General features: G+C 34.9%; 1 protein-coding gene across 6 annotated transcripts in view; it reads right to left on the reverse strand.

Moving 5' to 3' along the window:
• The window catches only part of Arhgap24 (Rho GTPase activating protein 24), a 747,975-nt gene that overhangs the window by 18,929 nt on the left and 705,274 nt on the right, over positions 1-23,772 (reverse strand). For all 6 annotated transcript variants that reach the window (XM_058583413.1, XM_046457583.2, XM_046457584.2 and 3 more), the window contains 2 exons: positions 4,767-4,899; positions 1,862-1,935 (listed from right to left, as the gene is read on the reverse strand). In XM_058583413.1, coding sequence (XP_058439396.1) covers positions 1,862-1,935; positions 4,767-4,899 — 207 coding nt within the window. The remainder of the gene's footprint in view (positions 1-1,861; positions 1,936-4,766; positions 4,900-23,772) is intronic.

Genomic DNA, 23,772 nt, shown 5'->3' on the forward strand with positions numbered 1-23,772 from the left:
GGTTTGAGGCACTCTTGGGATGTGGTGGAAACTTTAGAAGCCTAGTGGGAGGATTTTCCATAATTGAGATATCGATTACCTTGTCTCTTCCTGTCTCTTTCTTTCACACCTCTGTCCTGAAGTGAATGGTGTTGTCCTGTACTTCCTTGATATATATATATATATATATATATATATATATATATATATATATATATATATAATACCTTGCCTCAAATCAACAGGGTCAATTAATTATAGACTAAAACCTCTGAAACCATGAGCCAAAATAAACCTTTCTTCTTTTCAAGTTCATTATCTCAGGGATTTTGTTGCGATAATGGAAAACTGACTAACATCCCTTCTAATTTCTTAATGAAGTATTAAGTATACATACATATTCAGTAAGATAATTGTATATAGGATCATCCTAACTTTTAAACAGGAGGAATCTGCCTTCTTTGTGGAGGAATTTGTGATGTTCAAATTTGTAGTCTGCTAAAATAATAAGATCAAATATTGTGGAAAATAAAACATCAGTTCGACTGATATGAAAAACTGCAAGAACAAATTGCTTCAATTTATTAGGTTCTCAAGAATAAAAGGCATGAAATAGCCCTTTTCCCAGAAGGTTTTAGTAGAAGAGATTGCTTTTGTGATCTTTAAACCCTTTTTCATTCCTTACCTCCTCTTCATTTCTACCAGTGATTTTATTTCATGGCTTGCTAATTGTCTTAATGTGATAAAAAGGAAATGATGAAAAATAAAAACAGCATATTTATCTAGCACAATTATATGTCAGTCACGGCGTTAACTTATCTAATTCTTAAAGTGTCCCCATTAGGTGGGTACTATTATTATCTCCATTTTACATATGAGAGACTTCAGGTAGCAAAGAGGTTGAAAATCTTCTTTAAGGACAGAGTTAGATAGTGACAGAGCTGAGGCACAGGAATCCGTGCTCTTAACTATTATACCATGACTTTTTAAAGGTACCTATTTCTAAATGTTCCTGATACACAGCCTAAATCACAGTAAAGCCAAGGCAAAAAGTCAAACCATTGTTTCTTATTTGAGATGAAATCTTAAAAGTCTGTTTAAATGCTTCAAAAAAAGTCAAGTGCTTCTATTGTGGAGATAAAAAAGACTTGCCTTTTCATCCCCTCTTACTTAAAGAGAACGTGACCTCTTTCTCATCTACTCTAATAACCTGAATTAGTTCAAAATCTTAGGAGGGAAGTCTCATATGTTAATAAGCATACAATGCCACTGAAATTGCATCTTGCTTTTTCATATTCTGAAACCTAAGGTCCTACTTTCTTCTAAACATAAAAATCACTAGAAAAAGTTATGGTGGGAGGTTTTAGAAATCCTACTCAGTTACATTGACAATGAACTGCACAGTTTCTGGCATGGATCTTAAACTACACTGCTCCTAGTCAGCTGTGTGGGCTGTGTTCTTCACCACCATCTCTATTAAGACCTTGAAACTCAGAAAGGATAAGAACACTGCATAAAGACATAGGGGTAGTCACTGATGGGACCTGCATTCCCACACAGATCCACCTCAGGCCAAGGTCCCTGCTCCTTTTCCTACAATGCCATTCCCTACACAGTACAAACAACTTGGATGGAAGTTCAAAGCAACGTTTATCTTTAATATGTGGAGGCAAGAGAGATTTCTAAAGCATCAAATTACAAAAGTAAGCAACTGCAGTTCTCAGAGAAACTTTAGAGGTAGCCTTATCAAACTTTCTAATTTTTCAGAGATTAACATAGGAGCTTAGAGCAGTTAAGGGGCTTTATTCATTGTCGAGTATAGTTATGAACAGGCTAAATATAGTCTTATTTTGTTTAGTTTTGTCTTTATGAGGGTTCTTACCTGCAAATATACTTGAGAAGGTTGTAATTCACCACTGGCAAACTCTTCACCTGCTTTGCTAATTCCTTAACACCCTGAGTACAAAGAAGAAGAGAATTAATGTCATCTATGTATTGGTCTTGTTATTAAAGTAAGTAGAAAATAGCAATATTGTTCTTTATTTCAGCACATATTATCAGTGAAAGAGTCTTTCCTGAAGATGTTCCACTGTCATGGGGGAATATTTTAGAAATATTTTCAGAAATGTATAAGTATTTAAAATATTTCCCATAACTGCAGTCAACATAGTACAATAATGTGCCAATCAATCATGACTACATATAGGAAGGTGGTCCAAAAGATTATACCATTCATCTAATGATGGTATGGACATCTTAGTTTGTATATGTACATGTTAAGATATTTGCACAATGATGAAACATATTAAAGATGTTTCTCAGAACATATCCCCACTGTTATGTATTATTTGTAGAGAAACAGACTTAAGTGAAGCTCTTTTAACATTTTTAACAGTTGTTCACAATGACTGAAAAGGGATGACAGACTCATTAGTTGAAAACAAAAATAGCTTTGATGTAGTGAAGGTCCTTCCCATTTTCACCATGCCTAGAAGTTAGATAAACACATGCCTACTGACTATTCAATCTCTCTGGATTGGTCATGCCAACAGTATATCATCAGTTGTGACACAAAGAGGGTTGGAACGCCTAATCTTCCTGGAAAGTTCACAAGGGATTAATTTCTTCTGTTCTTCTCATGTAGAACTTCCTCTAAAATGTAAATGGCCCTAGAAAAGCCAATTGATAATTCGGTCTGATTTCTTCTACCTGTAAAGGGTCAGTTAGTAAGTATTTTAGGCTTTACAGGACACATGGTCTCTTTTATAACTACCTGACTGTTGTTATACAAAAACAGCCACAGTTGATATTATGAAACAACAACAACAAAAATAAAATTGCATTTGTAAAAATAGGCAGCAGTTTTGACAATTATGGCAAGAGAGTTCAATGGAAGAAAGAAGAGTCTTCAAAAAAAAAATGGTGCTGAAACTACTGGATATCCACATGCAGAAGAATAAAGTTGGCTCCTTTCCCTGCATTATATCATGAGCTTAAAATGGAACAAAGATCTCAGTGTAAGAGTTGAAGTTACAAGATTCTTAGAAGACCATAGAGGAGTAAATATGACTTTTTCTTAAACACAGGCTTCTTAGACATGACACAAAAAGCACAAATGACCAAATAAAAATAAATAAAATACATGAAATACTTCATCAAGATGAAAAAGGTTTTATACTTTAAAGGACATCATCAGGAAAATGAAGAAATAATAATTTAAATGGGAGAAATATTAGTAAATCATATATCTGATAAGGAACATGATTTAACTATATAAATTCTTACAACTCAATAATAAGACAAATACAGTTGGTCCTCCATATTCATGGACTCAACCAACTGCAGATTAAAAATGTTAGGAAAAAAACTGTATCTGTACTGAACAGTACTGACATTTTTCTTGTCACTGTTCCCTAAACAACATAGAATAACAACTATTAACACAGCATTTACTTTGTACTATGTACTACAAATAATTTAGAGATGATTTAAAGTATCCAGGAAGCTATGCCTAGGTTATATGCAAACGCTACACCATTTTATGTAAAGGACTTGAACATTCATGGATTTAGGTATCTGCAAGGAGGCCTGGAATCAATCACCTGAGAGACTGGGATGGTTGTAATGCAATTAAAAATAGGAAACTAATCTGAATAGATATTTTTCCAAAGAAAGTATATAAATAGCCAATAAACACCATGAAAAAATATTTAACATCATTAGCCATCAGGAAAATGCCATTCAAACCTCAATGATACACTCCTGACACGTATTAGAATGTCTGTGGTCAAAAAGGCAGATAACAGTAAGTGATGGCAGAGATGTAAAGAGATTGGAATCTGCACACATGCCTGATGGGAATTAAAAATGGCACAATCTTTTTGGAAAAAAAAATAGAGCTACATATGGACCAGCAATTCTATCTTTGAGTGAAATTAAAACATATTTCCATGCAAACCTTGGCACATAAATGTTCATAGCAGCATTATTGTTAATAGTCAAATAATGGAAATTTAAAAACTGATGAATGAATAAAAAATGGAATACTGTTTGGAAATTTAAAAACATGAAATACTGATAGATGGTACAATGTGAATGAACTTTGAAAAAGATGAAAAAGCCTAGTCACAGAAAACAACATATTGAATGATCCTGTTTATATAAAATGTCCAGCAGAAGCATACCCATAGGGGAAGAAATTAGATTAGTATTTGCCAAGAGCGAGGGAAAGGGGAATTCACAGAGGCTATGAGATTTGTTTTAGGGAAATAGAAATTTTGTAAATATTCTAAAATTGAATTTTGGTGCTGGTTGCACAACTCTGAGAATATATAAGTACTGAATTATAAAGTTTAAACCCTTGATTGTACAGTACGGTAATTACATCTCAATTAAGCTGTTTTTAACAAAAATAGGCAGGCAGTAGGATTTGGTTTATAGGCCATTATTTGAGATACTTTGGAGGTACTCAAAAAAGGAGATTATAAAACAAGGTGCCCATGTTCTTCTTGGAAGATGTGACCTAATGTAGCACCACAAATCAACCCTTTAGGGGAGCAAGTGCCATAAAGCACTGATTTCATTCATTCAGCCACATTCTTCTTTCTGATCAGACAGGGAACAGAAATGGGACTTGAGTTGTGCATAGAAGGTCTAAATGTGTGTGATGTAGAGAATAGGGGGAAATGTCCAAGAATAGGACAAGAGGAAAATTGCAAATTAAATAGTAAAAACACAGACAAAACCTGCAAACCAAAGCTTATGTAGAAACAAATGCATCAACTTACTGCTTCCTCTTCCTTGCTGAGCAGCTTGGCACATGACAAGAAATCTTCATACTTAGCGTATGGAATAACTGGTTCTGGAAGTTCTCGAAGATACAGTTTAAGGAGTGAGGCCACTGTATGCACATCCGTGTTGCTATGGAGACAGAAGTTGAAAGGTATTTTAGGGGGTAACTTTATATCATTTAGTTTATTATTATTATTATTATTATTATTATTATGAGTGTGAAATATATGCCAAGGAGTCCCAATTCTATCTAAGTTTGCAACTGAATCAGTCAATCCATTTTCCAGGGAGCACACACTTTTGTAATGTCTGTTAGACGCCACCACGGGTGGGAAAGAGAGAGTGACAAGACATTTTCAAACTCCTTCATGTGGTGTGAAAATAGTTGAAAGTTCAAGCATTTTCCCTAGGTGTGTATTTTTTTATTTGTTCTTTTTAGATACACATATCAGTAGAGTGAATTTCAGCATATTATACCAATATGGAGAATAACTTATTCTAATTAGGACCCCATTCTTGCAGTTGTACATGATGTGGTGTTTCACTCATTGTGTATTCATATATGAATGTGGGAAAGTTATATCTGATTCATATGTGTATATTGGATGGCAAGCAAAAGTGTTAGCTTTGGAAAACTATGAGAATATATCAGGCCACAAAATATAATACACTTTACAACAAATACCAAATTTATGTTTGTGTATATTTGTATTCTCTGTCAGAATTCATTACTTCTGAATCCTGACTTCATCTCTCAAAATGTTGAACTCATTTTGGGGAGACATTGGTGATTGGTTCCAGATACTTGAAGCTTAGTATGACACACTTTTTAAGCACAACTCATTATGAAGATGATTGGCTCTCAGCATAATTGCTTGTCTACTATTCTAAAAGAGTTGGGAATTCTTAGATCCCTCTAGAAAGAAAAAGGAAATCCTCTGAAAATAAACAATTACAATTTTAACATATTCTTTACATAACTCGTATAATTTATACTTATCCCCTGCAGAACACCAGAGTGGCAGAATGATTTACTGAATGTGAATGTATATTTTCTTCTCTTTATTCCCGTTCCATGTTAATCCATGAAGATGGATAACAGGAAAGAGGGGAACCAAACTTTTTTTGAGTGAGAGTTATTTATTTGGGGGGACAAAAAGCAGGTTGAATACTTAAGTGAGGCAGGAAATGTGGTAGTAAGTAAATCAGGGGATTCTGTAAGAAGTAAAAGATTATACCATACTCCCAGCTTCAGGAGTGGGTAAGACCCTGGAAGGCTCTGCCTTTAGAATAGAAGCTGGGATGCAGGCACTAGGGAGTACTCTCTTTTCCCAATGGTGATGCCATATGTATGTGAGCTAGGACAATGTGCCTCTCAGTTCTCAATTTTGAACTCATGGATTGATTTCATCAAGTATTTACTGCGTATCTATTCTGTGTTGGACACTATAGAAAACACAGTGGCTAGGGTCTCAGGAATTAACAAATAAAGTATTTTTCAAGCCTGCTTATAATTTATAATTTAGTGGGGTCAGCAAATATTAAGCCAATGATAATATACTATGTAATTATAGAGTTGTAGTGGGTGGTAAGAAGGAAAACTATAGGATGTTGTTTAATAACAAGAGAGGACTAACCAGGCAGAGGGTGGGCTTCTCTGAGGAAATGAGGATTGGACTAAGATTGGAAGGGTGTAGTAGAGTGAACTGAGAGCAGAAGGACAGAGAAGTGCATTACTGATTAAAGCAAGGAAGGGAAACAGTTTGAAGAGGGAGGCTGCCTTGTGCCCTTAAAGACCTGGTAAAAGACTGGGAAATTCAGAGCCTCTGATGGGGGTGGATATGGTTAGAGTGGCAGGGAGCAGCTTCATGAGCCACAGAGCTTTACCTACCTGGGGACAAGCACTGAGGTTTCTTGTGTGGATGTTAGAGTCTGTCAGAATAAGCATATCATGAGTGATTTTAAGATATTAAAATGATGATTTGATATAATGGGGCATGTTACATTAACTTTATTTTTCTAACAAAGAAGTATATTTTAAAAAATTGTCAATGGTAAGGCAATATCAATAAAGAGGTCCTCTTAAAGATTTGTGAATAAAAATCACACCTCAAAGACCTCTTGAAATCTAGGTTCAGGCTTATTAATTTCCAAAAATAATTTCTAATTTTTTTAAAAAGATGGACCAAAATAGTTCCAGTAGTAAGACAAAAAAAATTCATATGTGTTGTTGTTTACTGGTAAAGCTGTCCATTTCACAAGTATCCAAACCCTCTATGTCTCTGTTCCTATATAGTAAAGTGCCTGGCTTGAAAGAGCAGTCACCAGGAGTAACAAAATCGCAGCCTGAGGCAGGAGAGGCAGTGCAATCAAATGTTCCAATAAACTACTTCCACTTTTTGACTTCACTCTAATTCAACCTACTGTCATGACTGGATGGGGTCTGTTTTGCCTCTAGAGTCAATGACAAAATGTTGCTAAAGTTATAAGTAGGGAGAGAGAAAAATATAAAATCAAAGTACAAAATATAAATACATATATATTTCAATGTGTAGAGTGTGTTATATATAATATATATTTCTATATAAACACTATGTTAAATATTTATGAGTAAATGCAATAAAGAAAGGAGATAATAAAGGAAAAAGGAATATATTTAAAAATAAATCTGTTTTAGAATTTCTTTGACGATTTATTCATTCCATTCACTTTCCTTAAACACACTGTTTTTATGTTAACGTCCTGAATTCCTTCCTCTATTATTTTGCTTCTGAAGAAGGGAAACATTTTGGTGTTGAGAACATTCGAACACTAGGTGGCAAGCTTGCAAAGTTAGACTGTGAGGCCGGGGAGAAAATTGTGAAGGATGGAAGGCTGCAGAATCATTCTTCCTCTACCAGCAACGTTCTTAACACCAAAGCTGCAGTGATGTTCCAAGAATTAAAACATTGGAGCTATGAATCAAAGTAAGAGAGATGGAGTGGGATGATTATTTTATTCCTTGCCTGAAATAATCCTTTGCCTTAGCTTTTTAGTATTATAGTACATATGGCCACAGGTAATTACACGGACATGAAAATGACATAGAAATAATAAAGAATGATCGTATGTATTTTCTGTCTTCTTTTTTTTTCCCAATTAATGAAGGCTATTCAAGTTTTGTTTAAAGACTTAAAATTTTATGACTCTTTTGGGGGACTTCATTAAACCTCGTTCTTTGTAGAAATAAAGACTTCTGCATTTTTTTCAGCTTTCTCATTTTGGCTTTGTACTTTCCTACTGAATGGAAGGAAACAATTACTTTTGGATGGACTCCAACATGCTTTGCCTCTTCTGATTCATGTCCTCTGGCTCACGTTGGGTCACTCTGCCCTGGCTGCTAATAGGCTACCTAGAGCAATGGGAGACTGGGGTTTCTCTGAAAAAATCTCTTTGTAGGTTTACTCTATGAGATGACAATCTTCCACATCTAACTCTCCAGCCTGATATCTCTGACTAAAAATCCACTACTTTGATTCATTGATATTTACTTTACTACATACAACTAATTAACTAGATACCAATGTTTTGTGTTAATAGCCTAATGCACCTTCAATGACATGTTATTTTGCCTCAGAGATATTTATCTCAGTCTTTGCCAAAGTGAAGTGAAGTGACTAACTGTGACAAAAGTCTATGTACAATGGAGAATAAAAATTGTCACCTGGCTAACAACAACAACACCTCTCCACACTCTAGGCCCTCTCTGTGATCCAACCAGTAGATTGTGTAATTAATCCCATTTGAGGCACTTGAACAGGACATCACACAGATAGGTGGTACATTAACCTCAGGTTCCTTTGGTAGGACTTCAAAACTACTTGGTAATGTAGAATCACTATATAGACTCAGGATTCTTTCACTCACCAGGTAACAGAATTTGCTCAGAAGCTAGGAAAAATAATCATACACTTCATATCCAGTGATAGAAAAGAGAAAGAGAGAGAAGAGAGAGGACCTCTAAAATGCTCGTTAAAGAAGCTACCAGACCAGGAGGAGCTCTGAAACATATGATTACTTGATCAACACATGGGAATTGTTTACCCCTCATACTGCAGTTGGACTTCACTTTTGAAACCTGTTTCCTTGTGTTCACTACTGTTTTCAACCTTGAAGACCTCCGTGAAGCTTCCTATGATTGATCTAATTTTGTTTTCTCATGGGTCATCTTTTGATCCTTTTGGAATCTGTCATTCATTCACTACATAGTTCCTGAACACCTATGGTGAGCACTGCCTCAGGATACCTGGAGGTGAAATAGATGAACAACAGAGACCTTTTTTTCCCTCCCTTGAGCTTAGCTTATATCTTTACCTGGTCCCTGTCAACACATTTCCTTACCAAGCTCAGTTTTTCAACTTTATAACACTCTCTGTGTAGTCTAACTTTTAATGCCCTGCCAGGTATGTGATCTTAAGAATATTCTCTGCACTTCCTGGAAACTCATTGCACTGTTTATAAATCTATGCACAATAGGCTTTTACTAATCTGAATGGGAATAAAAGATCTGAAAACAATCCCTCCTTGCTCATCCTGTAACCCAACTCTTCCTTCCCTAATAAATATACTAATACACACTGATAAATCCAAATGCCACCATAATTACAAATATAAAACCACATAGACAAAACCTTGTAACACTTAAGCTTCATAATTATAAAAGGGAATTTTTCATTCTGGTTACCATGCACAGAACACAGTATAATCAATCCCTTGATTTAACTGAATAGAATGAATTTCCAATGCATTCACACAGGAAGTTATTAAAGATATTGTGGACTTATCGGCAATGAGCACAATAAGAGAACCTAAGAATTACCTTCAAATTAAGAAAATAATAATGTCATCTCTACCAGGCTCCAGGGAGAACATAAATTAAAATGAAGGCATGCAACAGCACTGCCCGGATGAACTCTGCCCCAAAATGTCTTACTTAAGCAACCTGCTCCACCACTGAGTTCACCAAAACGCAGAAAAGCTAACCCAAAAGTTTAAGCAGCTCTAAACTAAACTAAACTAAATGCCATTTGGAAGAGTCTGCTTCTGTTCAAATTTATTTATTACTTATCTGTCAAAACTGGTACATTTTTTTTTTTTGGCAGTGAAACTTGCATCTGGTTCAACTGTCTCAATTTATTGAACACTTATATAAGTGTCACCACTAAATTATGTACAAAATCAAAAGATTGTTTCACCTCCAGGCCAACTCCAGGAATACATTGAGTTTGTGCTCATTCCATTTCAATTCTCCTTGTTTAAAAGTGCTGATGGCAGAGAACTACACAGCTATCTTTCTGTAGACTGAATCATGTTTCTTCCACATCCAAACGTGGAAGCCCTAACCCCTAATGTAAAGACAGAGGCCTTTGGGGGGCAATTAGGTTTGGACAAGGTCATGAGAGTGGGGTCCTTGACTGACAGAATTAGTCTCCTTATAAAAAGAGATACTATGAGTTTTCTTTCTCCCTATCCCTTCATGCCCACACTGTAGAAAAATCACATGAGGAGCCAGCAAGAAGGCATCCACCCGCAAGTCAATAAGAGAGCCTTCACCAGCCCCTAACCATAATGTAACCCCTATCTTGGTCTTAAACTTCCAGAAGTGTGAAAAAATAAATTTTTGTTTTTTAAGCCACCCAGTCTATGGTATTTTGTTATGGTAGTTAGGACTGAGTGATACAATCCATAAATCTGCATTTGGTGAGCTTTCCTAGAAAACTGTTCATAGTACTATTACAGTATTAAGTAATGAAATATTAGCAGAAAAACAAAAACATGCTGTCAGTTAAATACAGATTAATGGAAACAATGCTGAATAGAGATATAGTAATTGTCAACCTTGGTTTGCACACTGGTATCATCTGGAAAGTATTTCAAAATATTGAGGACTGAGATAGCTAAAGCAAATATGACTGATATAACCTGAACATGAGATTTTACTCTTGTATGCAACCAGAGTAAGAAACACTGATATAGAACAAGCATTTGGAGAAGAAAACTTCTTCCAAGGAAAGGAGGGAGTTCAGTGGGCAATGGCTAGCAGTTAAATGTGGCCCCAGGATCCTTCCACAGGAGCTTGTTTGTCACATACTCGTCCCACAAAATTCCCTAATTCAAGAGGAAGTGGAAGTAACAATATTGGGAAAATGTTGTTCATGCTTAACAACAGTCACATTGCTCTTTTCCTTCCCACTTCTAGAATTGTTTATATGTATAGAATTACGCGTGTAGAAACTTCTCCCTCACAATGCTAATCATGTAAAACAAACATTTTGACCCTGTGAGCATGAGCGTGTGAACACACACACAAATAGAGCTTCCTTTATACAAACAAGATGATCAAAGTAACAAAATACCTGAAAATATAGCCAGGTAATAGAGCCATAGAAAGAGATGACTGTGAGTAATTTGAGTTTGGTGCTTCTAAATAATAGATTCCTCAAATAGAAAGTAACTACACCCTCAAATAAATCATAGATTTTGGTTTACCCCTGACTTCTAATACTTCTCATGGGCAAGTCTATTTCATTGCCTCTTTGATGTCTCTCTGGTCTTTCACCCCCCACCTTCTTAGCTTCTCCTCCTCTAGCCACCATTTTGTAGCCATATTTCCCAAGCTCCCTTTCTGCTGGCCTCTAGGTGTTACTGTTTTCATGGATGTCCCCAGGATAAATCCATAAGTACAATTTTCTACAATGATGACAGTGTACACCTCAATAGCAAATCTTGCTACTGCATGTTTATATGTTCTAAACATTGAACTTCACATAAACAAAGCTGACCAGGAGCCACAATACTCCCTGTTATGGTTCGGATATGAAGTATCCCTCCCAAAGCTCCTGTGCTACTGCAGGAATTCTGAGGTGAAATGATTGGATTGTGAGAGTTATAACTTAATTAGCTCATCCTAGCTTGAATAGACAGACTGGGTGGCAACTGTAGGCAGGTGGAGCATGGCTAGATGAGATGGGTCACTGAAGTCTTGCTATGGAAAGGTGCATATTCCTTGTGGCCCCTTCCCTCAACTCTCCCTCTGCTTCCTGGCTGCCGTGAGGAGAGCAGCTTCCCTCTGTGACACTCTTTCCACCATGATGTGCTGCCTCAATTTGGACCCAATGCAATGGAGTCAGTCATCTATGTACTGAGACCTCTGATACTGGGAGCCAAAAATATACTTTTTTCTCTTCTGGGTTGTTCTTGTCAGGTATTTTGGTCACAGTGATGCAAAGCTGACTAACATGCTCTGCTTGAAATAAAATGTTTCCTGCTTTAGCATTAATCTTCATATAAATAAGCAAGGTACATAGAAGTCAAACTAAATTTTCTTCTTGCAAAGACCCTTAATCTGTGATTAGTACTTCTCAGCCTAACGTGTGCATTGGAATCACTTGAGAATTAAAAAAAAAAAAAAATCCTGATGACTAAAAAGTATTCTGACAAAATACATTATTAATCCATAACCTCTTTAGCAGTCTTACCAACACTGCTTAGGTTCAACTTTATATCACTCACCTTCACTAATAATACCACAGCACCTTCTTGCCACAAGCCTGCCCTCCCACCCCTAACTTTCCTAGCACACATATATAGGAGGTAGTCAACAGTAGCAACTAAATAACAAATTACAAGTAAAATGTCTTGCTGTGTAGTTATGAATACCACAGCTGAATATAAATGGAAATTATCTAAGCGATATAGATAAATATAAATAACACAAAAATAAACACTTATTTTGTAGAGCAATTATCAGAGTTGTGAGTTTGAGTTAGTATGCTTGAAGGCATCGATTCATTTTCTAAGTAGCTATGTCCTAATTTGTCTAAGTAAATTGAAATTTAGCCTGAAGATTAAAAGTAAACTCTGACTTTTCTCACTATCTTCCCAGCTATTTCCATGGGAGAGGAAAGGCTAGCAAAATCGAAGAACTTATACAGTTTGAAGCAGAATATTCAGCAATTTTCCTGAAATCAATATTACATCATTATAACTCTATTAATTAAGAACAGGCTACCTCGTACATACATATACACTCAGTTACAATAACAACGACAAGACATAATTTAAATGTTAAATATTCCAAATGTAAGACCTAAGAATCTGAATTTACTAGAAGAAAATAAAGGGATAAACTTCAAGGCATTGGACAAGAAACAATTTTCTGGATAGGACCCTGAAAACAAAGAAAACAAAAGCAAAAAATGACAAATGGAATTATATCAAGCAAAAAAGCTTCTGCACAACAAAGGCAATAATCAATATGATGAAGAGATAACTTTCACAATAGAATGAGAGAAACTATATGTCAACTACTCAGATGACAGAGGGTTAGTTATAAAGAACTCAAAAACCTTTATAATGACAACAAAAAATTTAGTAACTTAATTAAAAATGGGCAAATGAATGGACATTTCTCAAAAGAAGAAATACAAGTGTCCATCAATTATGTGAAATAATGTTCAATATCACTATCACGGAAATTCAGATCAAAACTTTAATGAGACATGATCTCATCCCTGCTAGAATGACTATTTAAAAAAATAGCAACAACAACAAATGCTGGTGAGAATGTGGAGGAAAAAGAATTCTAATGCACCTTGGTGGGAATATAAATTAATACAATCATTGCAGAGAACATTATGGAGGTCCTTCAAAAAAAACTAAAAATAGATCTCCCATATGACTCATCTATCCCACATCTGAGCACAAACCTAAAGGAAACGAGATCAGTGTACAAAGAGATACATGTATGTACATGTTTATCATGGCACTGTCCATTATAGGTAATGTAAGTGATCAGCCTATGTGTCCATCAACTGTTGAATGGATAAAGAAAATGTGGTATATAAACACGATTGGATATTATTCAGCCAAACAAATGAAATTCCATCACTTGTAGCAAAATAGATGGCTCTGGAGGACATTTGGTGGCAAAACATGCCAGAGATACAAAGTATCATATGTTCTTTTTGTGGGAGGAGGTTATCAGGGATTGAACTCAGGGACACTCAACCACTGAGCCACATCCCCAGCCCTATTTTGTGTTTTATTAGAGACAGGATCTCACTGAGTTGCTTAGAGCCTCACCATTGCTGAGACTGGCTTTGAGCTTGCAATCCTCCTGTCTCAGCCTCCCAAGCCACAGGGATTACAGGCATACACCACTGTGCCCAGCTTCCATATGCTCTTTCTCATATATTGAAGCTAAAAAATGTCAACCAAAATGTATAATAGTAATAATAAGATATCTAGAAGGGTGTGTGTGGTTCAGGAAAGTTAGATAAGGGGAGTTGGATTTGATCTGTATTTGTTGTATACAGGTATTGAAATATCATACTAATATCATACTTAAACCCATTAATATGGACAATTAATACAGGTTAATTGAAATGAAATGAAATAATTTTAAAAATAAAATACAATGGCACCTTAACTGCTATTAAAATGCTGTCCATTATAAAATCAATCAACACAACTATTAAAAGGAGTCAATGAGTCTTGTCAAATCTAGTGATTTTGGACCAGAGGTTCCATGTCATATCCAAATTTAATTTACAAATAATGTTAAAAAGCATATGATAATTGTGTATTATAAAACACATTAATATTTTCAAACTCTTAAGTAAATAATTCTTTAAAAAACTCACAAATTCTCCCACAAAAATTAAATTCAACATGAATGAAAGCACAAATATTTTCCTATTCATATCAACAATGTATATAATCCTTTAGAATAAGCATTAACATAAGGAATTATTTAAGACACATGAGTGTGGTGTGTGTGTGTTCATATATTTGTTCCCTTTAGAATTACTATAAACCAATTTACATAAAGGAAAAAAAAGAATTACTGTAAACCAATCCAGTCAGTTTTATGGTAAAACAAATCAATGGAGTCTCCCATAAGGTCATTTCTAGGCTACATATACTGGACTTTTTTCTCTTCCTAATGCTAGCAGACCTTCATTGCCTTGATATATAACTGTTCCAGGAGAAGAACAAAACCTTTGATTATCCATAGAGTATCTATAGTTAACAATGAATAAAGCAGTTTGCACAAGAGCTTTCATAAACAAAAGCATTCTGGATCCAGGATGGGAATCCCAGTGGAGTAATGTCCACATATTAACTCTTTCTTGGACCGCTTTATGGAACACTACTTCCTATCTTCAAAGTGAAACATATATTACAAGAAATGTAGGATTAATTTAAAAAGACTGATATCTTATTTTCAATTCAGATTACCTATTTTCAAGTAGAAACAAAGAAGTTGTTTCAAGTGGAAACAAAGAAACTGAGATTAAGAGAGACAACCAGAAAACTCATTTACAGAAATTTTAAAGTTGTACTTAAAAATAGCTCCTATTATTCAATGGATTACATGACTATAATTTGAGAGAGAGATTGAGACACTTCTTGCTTACTTCTTATCTCCCCCTGGGAATGTCTTTGAAAACAAGACAATTGGGAGAAATAATATATAATATCTAAGCACACTATAATTATATAATTATCTCATTAGATTAAATAAACGAGGAGGTTTCATACTTTGGTTAATTGGAGCATGTTGCTTTTCCTAGCATTTGACTCCCGATATGCAGACATGAGGATATTCTTTCATAGACAGTCTACATGACACTTTCAGTTTTCACGTTTCACACTGGTAAGCATATGTGCTGAAGACATCATCATGTAGCCCTTTCTTGTTTCAATAGCATATGGGATGAGGTGCTTTATGAGCTGTAATTCATACCGTCTTCAAAATGTTGGCAAAAGTTAATGAACTTGGCTTAGCAAAAAGAGAGAAGTTGCAGCTATATTTAGTTGCTTTACAATTTTATTTTGTCTGTCTTCATGTTTTTTCCTTCACTAAGCTGTACAGAAGATATTTCAGGATCAGCAAAGGAAATGCAACCCTGAAAATATATTCAGCAATTTATCTTTTCTCTGAGAGATTTCAGATTATATAACCAAGTACTTCCCAGAGAAGCATTGTTGATGTCTGATGCTGAGGAGGCATATTTGTTTCTGTGATATTCTTATAATTCTATTAACAGTATAAAAATCTATATACATACTTTAATATTTATTTTTAAAAATAAAATAGTGTCAAATATCACTAGTAATTATTCTAGCTAATAAAACTAAATAACAACTAAAATTTCCCTACTCCTTCCCTATATATATTCTTATTAATGCATCTCCAACAATGTCCAGTGGCATTGCACACACTTCCTTCCATAATCATCACAGATTTGATGAATAGTAAGTACCTGATTCTGGGACAAATCATGAAGAATGCAAACATTCTTTTTTAGGAAAGATAGTTTCTTCCAATAAAGTCAATAAGGTAGAACCAGCTTTGAACCTTATATGGGAAATGCATAAATAGAGGCCTAATTTTACAATGTCAAATTGCTAACTTACAGAGTTGCAAGGAATTCAAAAAGATTTTCTGGTTTATACGGATGAGTTGAAGTAGTATCAAAACAATCGAAGTCCTTGCAAAACTTGTCTCTGGGTAGTTCAGCAGTCCTTCATTACAACACAGAAGTATTCTGAGCATATTATCTAGATGATACTATTCTAGTTTCTTAATATGTTTACATAATTGGATATGGGGACAAAAAGCAAGGAAGTACTTGTTGTCCTTACATTACAATAATGTCATGCTCTTTGTTGAATGGGATATTCTGTCTCCATATATACAGATGTTTATCCTGTTAAGGTTTTCTATTTAGACTTTTTTTTTCTTTTGATATTGGGGATTGAACCCAGGAGTGCTTAACCACAGAGCTATATCCCCAGTCCTTTATATTTTTTGTTTTGAGACAGGGTCTCACTAGGTTGTTTACGGCCTTGCTAAGTTGTTGAGGCTGGCTTTGAACCTGCAATCCTCCTGCCTTAGCCTCCGGAGCCTGGTTGGATCATTTTTTAAGAGAGTTCAGAGTAAAGAAGAGTGATGAACCAGATTTACTTGAGAATAAGCGAGATCCTTTTCTTGTTTTATTTATTATTTATTTTGTTTTGGTATTTACTGTTATTATTTGGTTACTATTCTTATCAGCCCAAATCTAGTTTTACTCTAGGAGTATAATATACCCATATTCATGAGAGTATTTCAGGAGTAGAAAACAAACAAAGGTACTAATCATAATTTAGATCTGTGACTTTCACAGGATAATGACTTTGCACATATTTTAGTCAGGAATTTTGCTTTAGTTGACAAAAATGATATTCAAGCAGAATTTTAAAATTTTTGAAACAGAATAATTTCCAGTTTCTAGAATTTAAATCTACAAAAATAAACACATAAATATTCTACTATCTGAAATATCAGAAATATTGGCATTCTTTCATTTGGCCAATATTCTTAAAACATACCTCCTTTATCCATTTATTTTAAAAAATTGTTGAGTAACTATATTATGGCAGACATTGTTCTAGGTGATAGAGATAAAAAAGTTGATCAAGATTCACTAATTTCTTTACCTTATTTGGGTTCATATTCTAGTTCTGCACGTTCTAGTAAGTTTTACTTTGTGAGTTCAGAATATTAAATAAATACCTTCAGTGACATCCTCATGGTCATATAGATTCATATTCCCATGACATTACAGGTATTTATCTCAATCTTAAACATATATTTTTATAATATTATTATTAATTTTTTAGAGATTCATAAACCATTTTCTTACCAGGAATTATCAAGACAATCAGAAAATTAAACATTTTAACCATGTGCCTTTTTAAACAAGGGTATACAAATGACTTATCAGCACAAGGAAAGATAACTCAGCATCAGTAATCATTAAGGAAATGCATCCTAAAACTAACATAAGATACCATTTCTCACTCATTAGATGGATGGGTTAGGAAAAAACTTGAGCAACTCAGCACACCTGTAATTACAGCTATGGAGGAGGCTGAAGCAGGAGGATTGCCAAATGCAAGGCCAGACTAGGCAACTTAGCAAAAAGACCCTGCCTCAAAAAACAAAAGAAAAGAAAAACAAAAACAAACAAACAGAAAAACAGAAAGGAAAGAATTGGAACACTCGAACATTGCCCCTGGAAATTGAAAGTATTTCAACCCCTTGGAAAATAGTTCAACAGTTTCTCAAGTAGTAAACACAAATAAGACCCAGCAGTTTCACATTCAGTTATATACTCAAGGGAAATGAAAACACACCAACACAACAACCTGTGTACATGAATGTTCACAAAAGCATTATTCACAATAGGTCAAAGTGGACACAACATAAATGTCTACCAACTGATGCATGAATAAACAAAATATAATATGCCTATTAAGTGATATACCAATAAAAAGAAACAAACTACTATGCTATATGCTATGATATGGACAAATCTCAAAAATATTATGCTAAGTGAAAGGAGCTGGATGCAACAGAATATTGAATAACTCCAATTAAATGAAAGGTCCAGAAAAGAGAAAATCTGCAGAGGCATATATTAGATTGATTTTTTTTTGCCTGGGAAGAAAAAGGGGCAGGAGGAAACAATAAACGTGCACAGGGGATCTTACTGAGGTGACAAAAATGTTCTGAAACCGATTTATGGTAATGGTTGCCTCAGTTGGTGAACTTATGGAAAATTTTTTTAATTTTACCCTTGAAATAGGTGGATTACATGAAATATAAACTATGACTCAATAAATCTATTTCAAAAACATATCACTTTAAGGAATGCACTTTCTTGCAAAAATTTACAATCTGAATTACAAAACATAAAAACACACACTTTCAGAAGATAAAAGTTTATAAGTGTCCTACTTCTTTCAGTGGAAATTTCCATGGAGATTTCAAAACAGAATGAAGACTTCCTGGATTAAAAATAGTGAATACTGAAGAGTTATGGTTAAGAACTAGTTTCTGTCTCATGCAGATTTGAGAGTGGGATCTTTATCATATAAAATGTCAAACTAAATTGCCATTGCTATCATCATGATCACACTTATAATAGTGATACATAGATATATACCATAATGGCAATAAAACTGAGTACCAGAGCCAGTACTGGAGTTATTCACATTGTATCATTTACCATAGGTGTTTTTGTTTCATTTTGTTTTATATTTAAGTTAATGAATACAGCAACCCTGTGGGGGTTATATTCATTTTATATAAGAGGAGTTTTGAGGAGTACGTAACTAGTCCCAGGTCATCAACATAGATGGTAAATAGTGGACATAGAAATTAGTCCCAAACCTACCAATCACCAAAGTCTGAGCATAACTTCTACACAGTGTCCTTTTGAATAAGTAGACAAACACCAACTGATAGGTACACCAAATCTGAGAAACGTCTTGACAAACTAGGAATTTCTACTCATAACCCTCCTGGGTATCAGTGGAAATGAGCTCAAATTCTGAAAAGATAAACTGGAAGGAAAACAAAGCTTTTTCCTTACTTCAGATGCACAGGCCTTTTACATAAATGACAAAAAGAATAAAACACAAGGAAACGTGACAGATACCTAGTTTACAACATGCGCCATGTCTAACATTTAGTAAATACCCATTCATGTGAGTATTTTCCATATATAAGATAATTCCCCTTAAAGCTCACTAATTTTTTAGACACTGGTATATTTATTTATAAGAGGATTTCATGGTGATATATAAGCATTGCTCAAATTTGATAAAAAGCCAAGCATTCAAGAAAATTGGACCTGCCAGTGCTAACAGTCAGATCTTCGTAAAGTATGGGCTATTCCTTAGTAATTAAAAGTACCACAAAACCAGGACAGTGACATCAAATTACAAAAAGGAACATTCACCCATTTTTCATCCTTTTTCAACTCTCGTGATGATATCAAAGAGGAAGTACCCATTAGTAATGAAAGACATGGTAAAGCGGTAACAAACAGCACTTGCCAATCTCCATTTTCATCAAAAACCCAGATAACCTTAGGGTGAGAGTTTCAGGAGGCAGCTATATCAAGGCTCATTTAATAACATAGTTTTGTTGCCATCACATTTATGCTGTGTTGACCTTATATTAATACAAGTTTTTTCAACTAGAAAATACAGAGTTCCCTGTGCAATGAAATTGATAGAGAAAACAGTCAATATGTTTAAGGAAAAATGTCAATAAACAGTACAGGTGTTACAGGGGTATGGCTAAAGTCACAATGGTAGTATCTAAATGACAGAAGTTTGAGAAAAGGCAATGGTTATCATTCTGTCACAGCATTATAGGTATCAAATCTGCATTAGAAAATAAGGAAGTTAAGACTTGCCATAACTAAATTGCTATTCTAGACTTCAAAGGGCTGGCCCATTTTTTGACTTCAGATAATTATTTAGGGTGCTGAAAATAAGCAGCCAGTTGACCATTCATGTACTTGGGGCATGTCATAGGCAAACCACTAGGATTCTGTTCTTTACCTTTATAAACCTTCCAGAGGTAAATTCACACCTTTTACTTATGCACACCCCCTCAAGGTACCACTTGCTTTCACTTGCCTCCATCAAAACCTATCCTTAGATCTTTCATTCACACTAGGACACAAAGGCTTCCTACTTTTACAGTTTGCTACTGAACTCTCTAGCTTTTGCATTTTCACACAAACTGAGACATAAAGGTACAGGATATACTTTTCAGACTGTCATAAAATTTAGGTCCTTTTCAGGAGATAGGAAATTATGAATTGTATACGTCAACTTTACACTCCAGAAAAATTTATCTCTCGGGGCTGGGATTGTGGCTCAGTGGTAGAGCGCTCGCTTAGCACGCATAGGTCCCTGGGTTCTATCCTCAGCACCACATAAAACTAGATGTTTGGAATAAAGGTATTGTGTCCAACTACAACCAAAAAAAATAAAATATTTTTAAAAAATATCTCTCATCTCTCACAGTATCATAAGACCCACTTACACTAGTCAGAAATAATGTTCCCAATAATGTTGAGAGGTTGATTTATACCCCCACCCCAATTCTTAGGAAAAAGCAGAGGTACATCACTTCTCATGGGTGTTAGCCCTTTACCACACACTCTGGCAGTGTATAGAGTCTAGATAGTATTTCCCAAGATATGGTTTTAGGACCATGCATATAAGAATTAACTGGAGATTTGTTTAAATAAAGATGCCCAGCTTGGAGAGTTCCAACCTTTAAAACTAGAATGAGGGTAAATGGGGTTCTGGCAACTGGATCCAAAGATATTTCTCTAAATTATTCTTATCCTAGTGTTTGAGAATCTCTACCATTTCTCTAGTGCACTCCACTCTCAAGTTCTTTTTTTATAACTTGGGTCAGTAAAGTCTAGAGTTCTATTGCTTTCCAGATGATTAAATTATGTCTGCCTTTTCTGTCTTCAAATTTCTAGTTGCCCTCCCATCATATCTCTATTGACTTGCTGCTTGTTTAGTCGCAAAAACAAATTTTAAAAAATACATGAAAGGGAAGAAGAGGAAAAAGAGAGACATGGGAATTCAGAACTGGGTGGGTGTCTGGGGTACCTCGGACAGCAGCTGTTTGGTGGGATTCCCGGACAGAGTGTGTAAAATCCTTGGCTTCATACAGCCTCTCTCCTTGCACCTGAGCTGTGTAGTAAATGCACAGGATTTGGCTGCCCAGCAGTTAATGCTGTGAGATTGACACCCACACTCTATTCTTGACCCTGCCTCTCCAGCTCTTCCAAAATGTATCTTCTTTAACAGCTGACACCATCTGGAGAGCTTGGGAAACAAAAGAGCACTCAGTTTCTAATTTGATTTTACTTCTCCTAGATTTCTTTCTTTCTTTCTTTTTTCTTTTTGCTCTTAAATTGAAGCAGTTTAATATAATACATGGTATTTTAACTTGTTTCCAATCCTAAATACAAAGAATAAAGATAAGAATGGCTAGAAACTATGGTACCTGGTTTTGGTTGTTTTGTTAACAATTGACAGGAACTGATAAAATAAAAATTCTTTTAGGTCTATAAGAATGCTCTCTCTTACACAATCCATTTTTGGTCAGGGAGTCCGTGGGAATATATCACAGCTGTGTAAGTGATAAGTCATGCATATATAGTTCAAGTCTCAAACTTGAACTTTGGAATTGGAAAATAACATTTGATGCAATTAAAGAAGAACAGAAAGTGCATGATTTAATCAAAGCTGGTGCATGTACTTGAAACCCCTCCAAATTCAAATAGTGGGTGCTCTAAAAGCCTTTTTTGCCAACCACTTTTTTTTTTCTCCTGTAGGACAAAATATTTCCTTTCACTCAAATCACTCAAATGTGAAATACTATCTTCTAAGCCCCAAATGGATTCATAGCTTCAAACACACTGGTAGATTCATGAACACAGATGCTCTTAAGTAGAGAATTGATATGTGAAAATCATTGAGAACAATAGAAGCAGAATTAAAGGAGCCAAATCACTGCTATGATGAATTATTATGTGGTCTTTGAGATCATGTTTTGTGAAAACTACTTAGTGATCTGAGGAAAGTGTTCATGATATAATGTAGAGAAGGTGAGATGCAAACCCTGCATAATTCCTATACTTTGTATATACACATATATCTGTATTTTGATACATTTATATGTCTAAATCTGCATAATTACTGCACTTGCTTATATGCTGTTTATAGCAAGAGCTCTCAGAGTTGCTGAATTTTGAAATACTAATCCTTCCTTCTTATGTTCTTCTGTATTCTAAATTGTATATAAATCAAAATATAATTTTTTGGGGTACTGGAGATTGAACTTAGAGGCACTCGACCATTGAGCCACATCCCCAGCCATATTTTGTATTTTATTTAGAGATAGCATGGCACTGAGTTGCTTAGTGTCTCACTTTTGCTGAGGCTGGCTTTTAACATGACATCCTCCTGCCTCAGCCTCCTGAGCTGCTGGTATTAAAGGTGTACACCATCCTGCCTGGCTTCACAATATAATTTTAATATTATTTTTAAGAATCTTAACACTTTATACTGTTAGAATTTTAAATATTTTTAAATGTTATTAGAAAAAGTTTACTTTAAAAATCAAATATCAGGGGTTTAGAGTTATTATATCAATGACTACGAATGGTTTTGGAGAAGAGCTGTGGGAACTTCTTTCCAGATTTTAATAAATATATTTTAACAAAGATAAAAGAGAAGTTCTTTTGTCTCTTTGTGAGAAATTAGCATTACTGGAACAAACAGGGAAAATTATCTAATCATTCTCATTTTCAATTATGTTTCACAGTGGAAAATTTCTGTAGTTTTTCTTACATTCTAATATTAATTCAAAGCATTATGTATAATCTGTAACACTTAATGCTGTGTGTGTAACATACAAATATATACATACACATTGTACATCAGATGCACATGTGTGTGTATACACACATATACATATGTATATATAAAATCATTTTTCTGGTGAACATTGGTGAGATTAACTGGAAGTAATGGATGTTCCCTGGCAGTTTGTCTCCATTTGCTAAAGACTGAAACATGATTAAGGCTTTACCATGTGAAATATCAAACTCAGTCAATTAACCAAAAAAGTGGATGGGGCAAAAAGTATATTTAAACAAGGTCCTGAAAATAACTTCACCATCCCTTGAGAAATTACAGATTTTTTTACCCCTATCTGTATAGCTCATAATTACATTTTGCCACAAATATGCTATTCTTTCCATTTTATGTCACTGCTTTTGGATCTGGGACTCCATTGGTTTTTTATCAACATAATCCAGGAATATGCTTATCGGCCTGCCTGGGACTGAGATTAAAAACATGACAATTACTTATCAAAAGGAGGATACTGAGGCTGCAAGAATGAATTATTTTTTGGGGGGGTGTGGTACTGGGGATTAAATTTAGGGACACTAGCCCACTGAGCCACATCCTCAGTCCTGTTTTGTATTTTATTTAGAGATAGGGTCTCACTGAGTTGCTTAGCACTTTATTTCTGCTGAGGCTGGCTTTGAACTCACAATCCTCCTGCCTCAGCCTCTC

Source organism: Marmota monax, unplaced genomic scaffold (genome assembly GCF_021218885.2).
Source record: "Marmota monax isolate L192 unplaced genomic scaffold, Marmota_monax_Labrador192_F-V1.1 WCK01_AAM20220418_F8-fsc00128, whole genome shotgun sequence".
NCBI classification, from domain to species: domain Eukaryota; kingdom Metazoa; phylum Chordata; class Mammalia; order Rodentia; family Sciuridae; genus Marmota; species Marmota monax.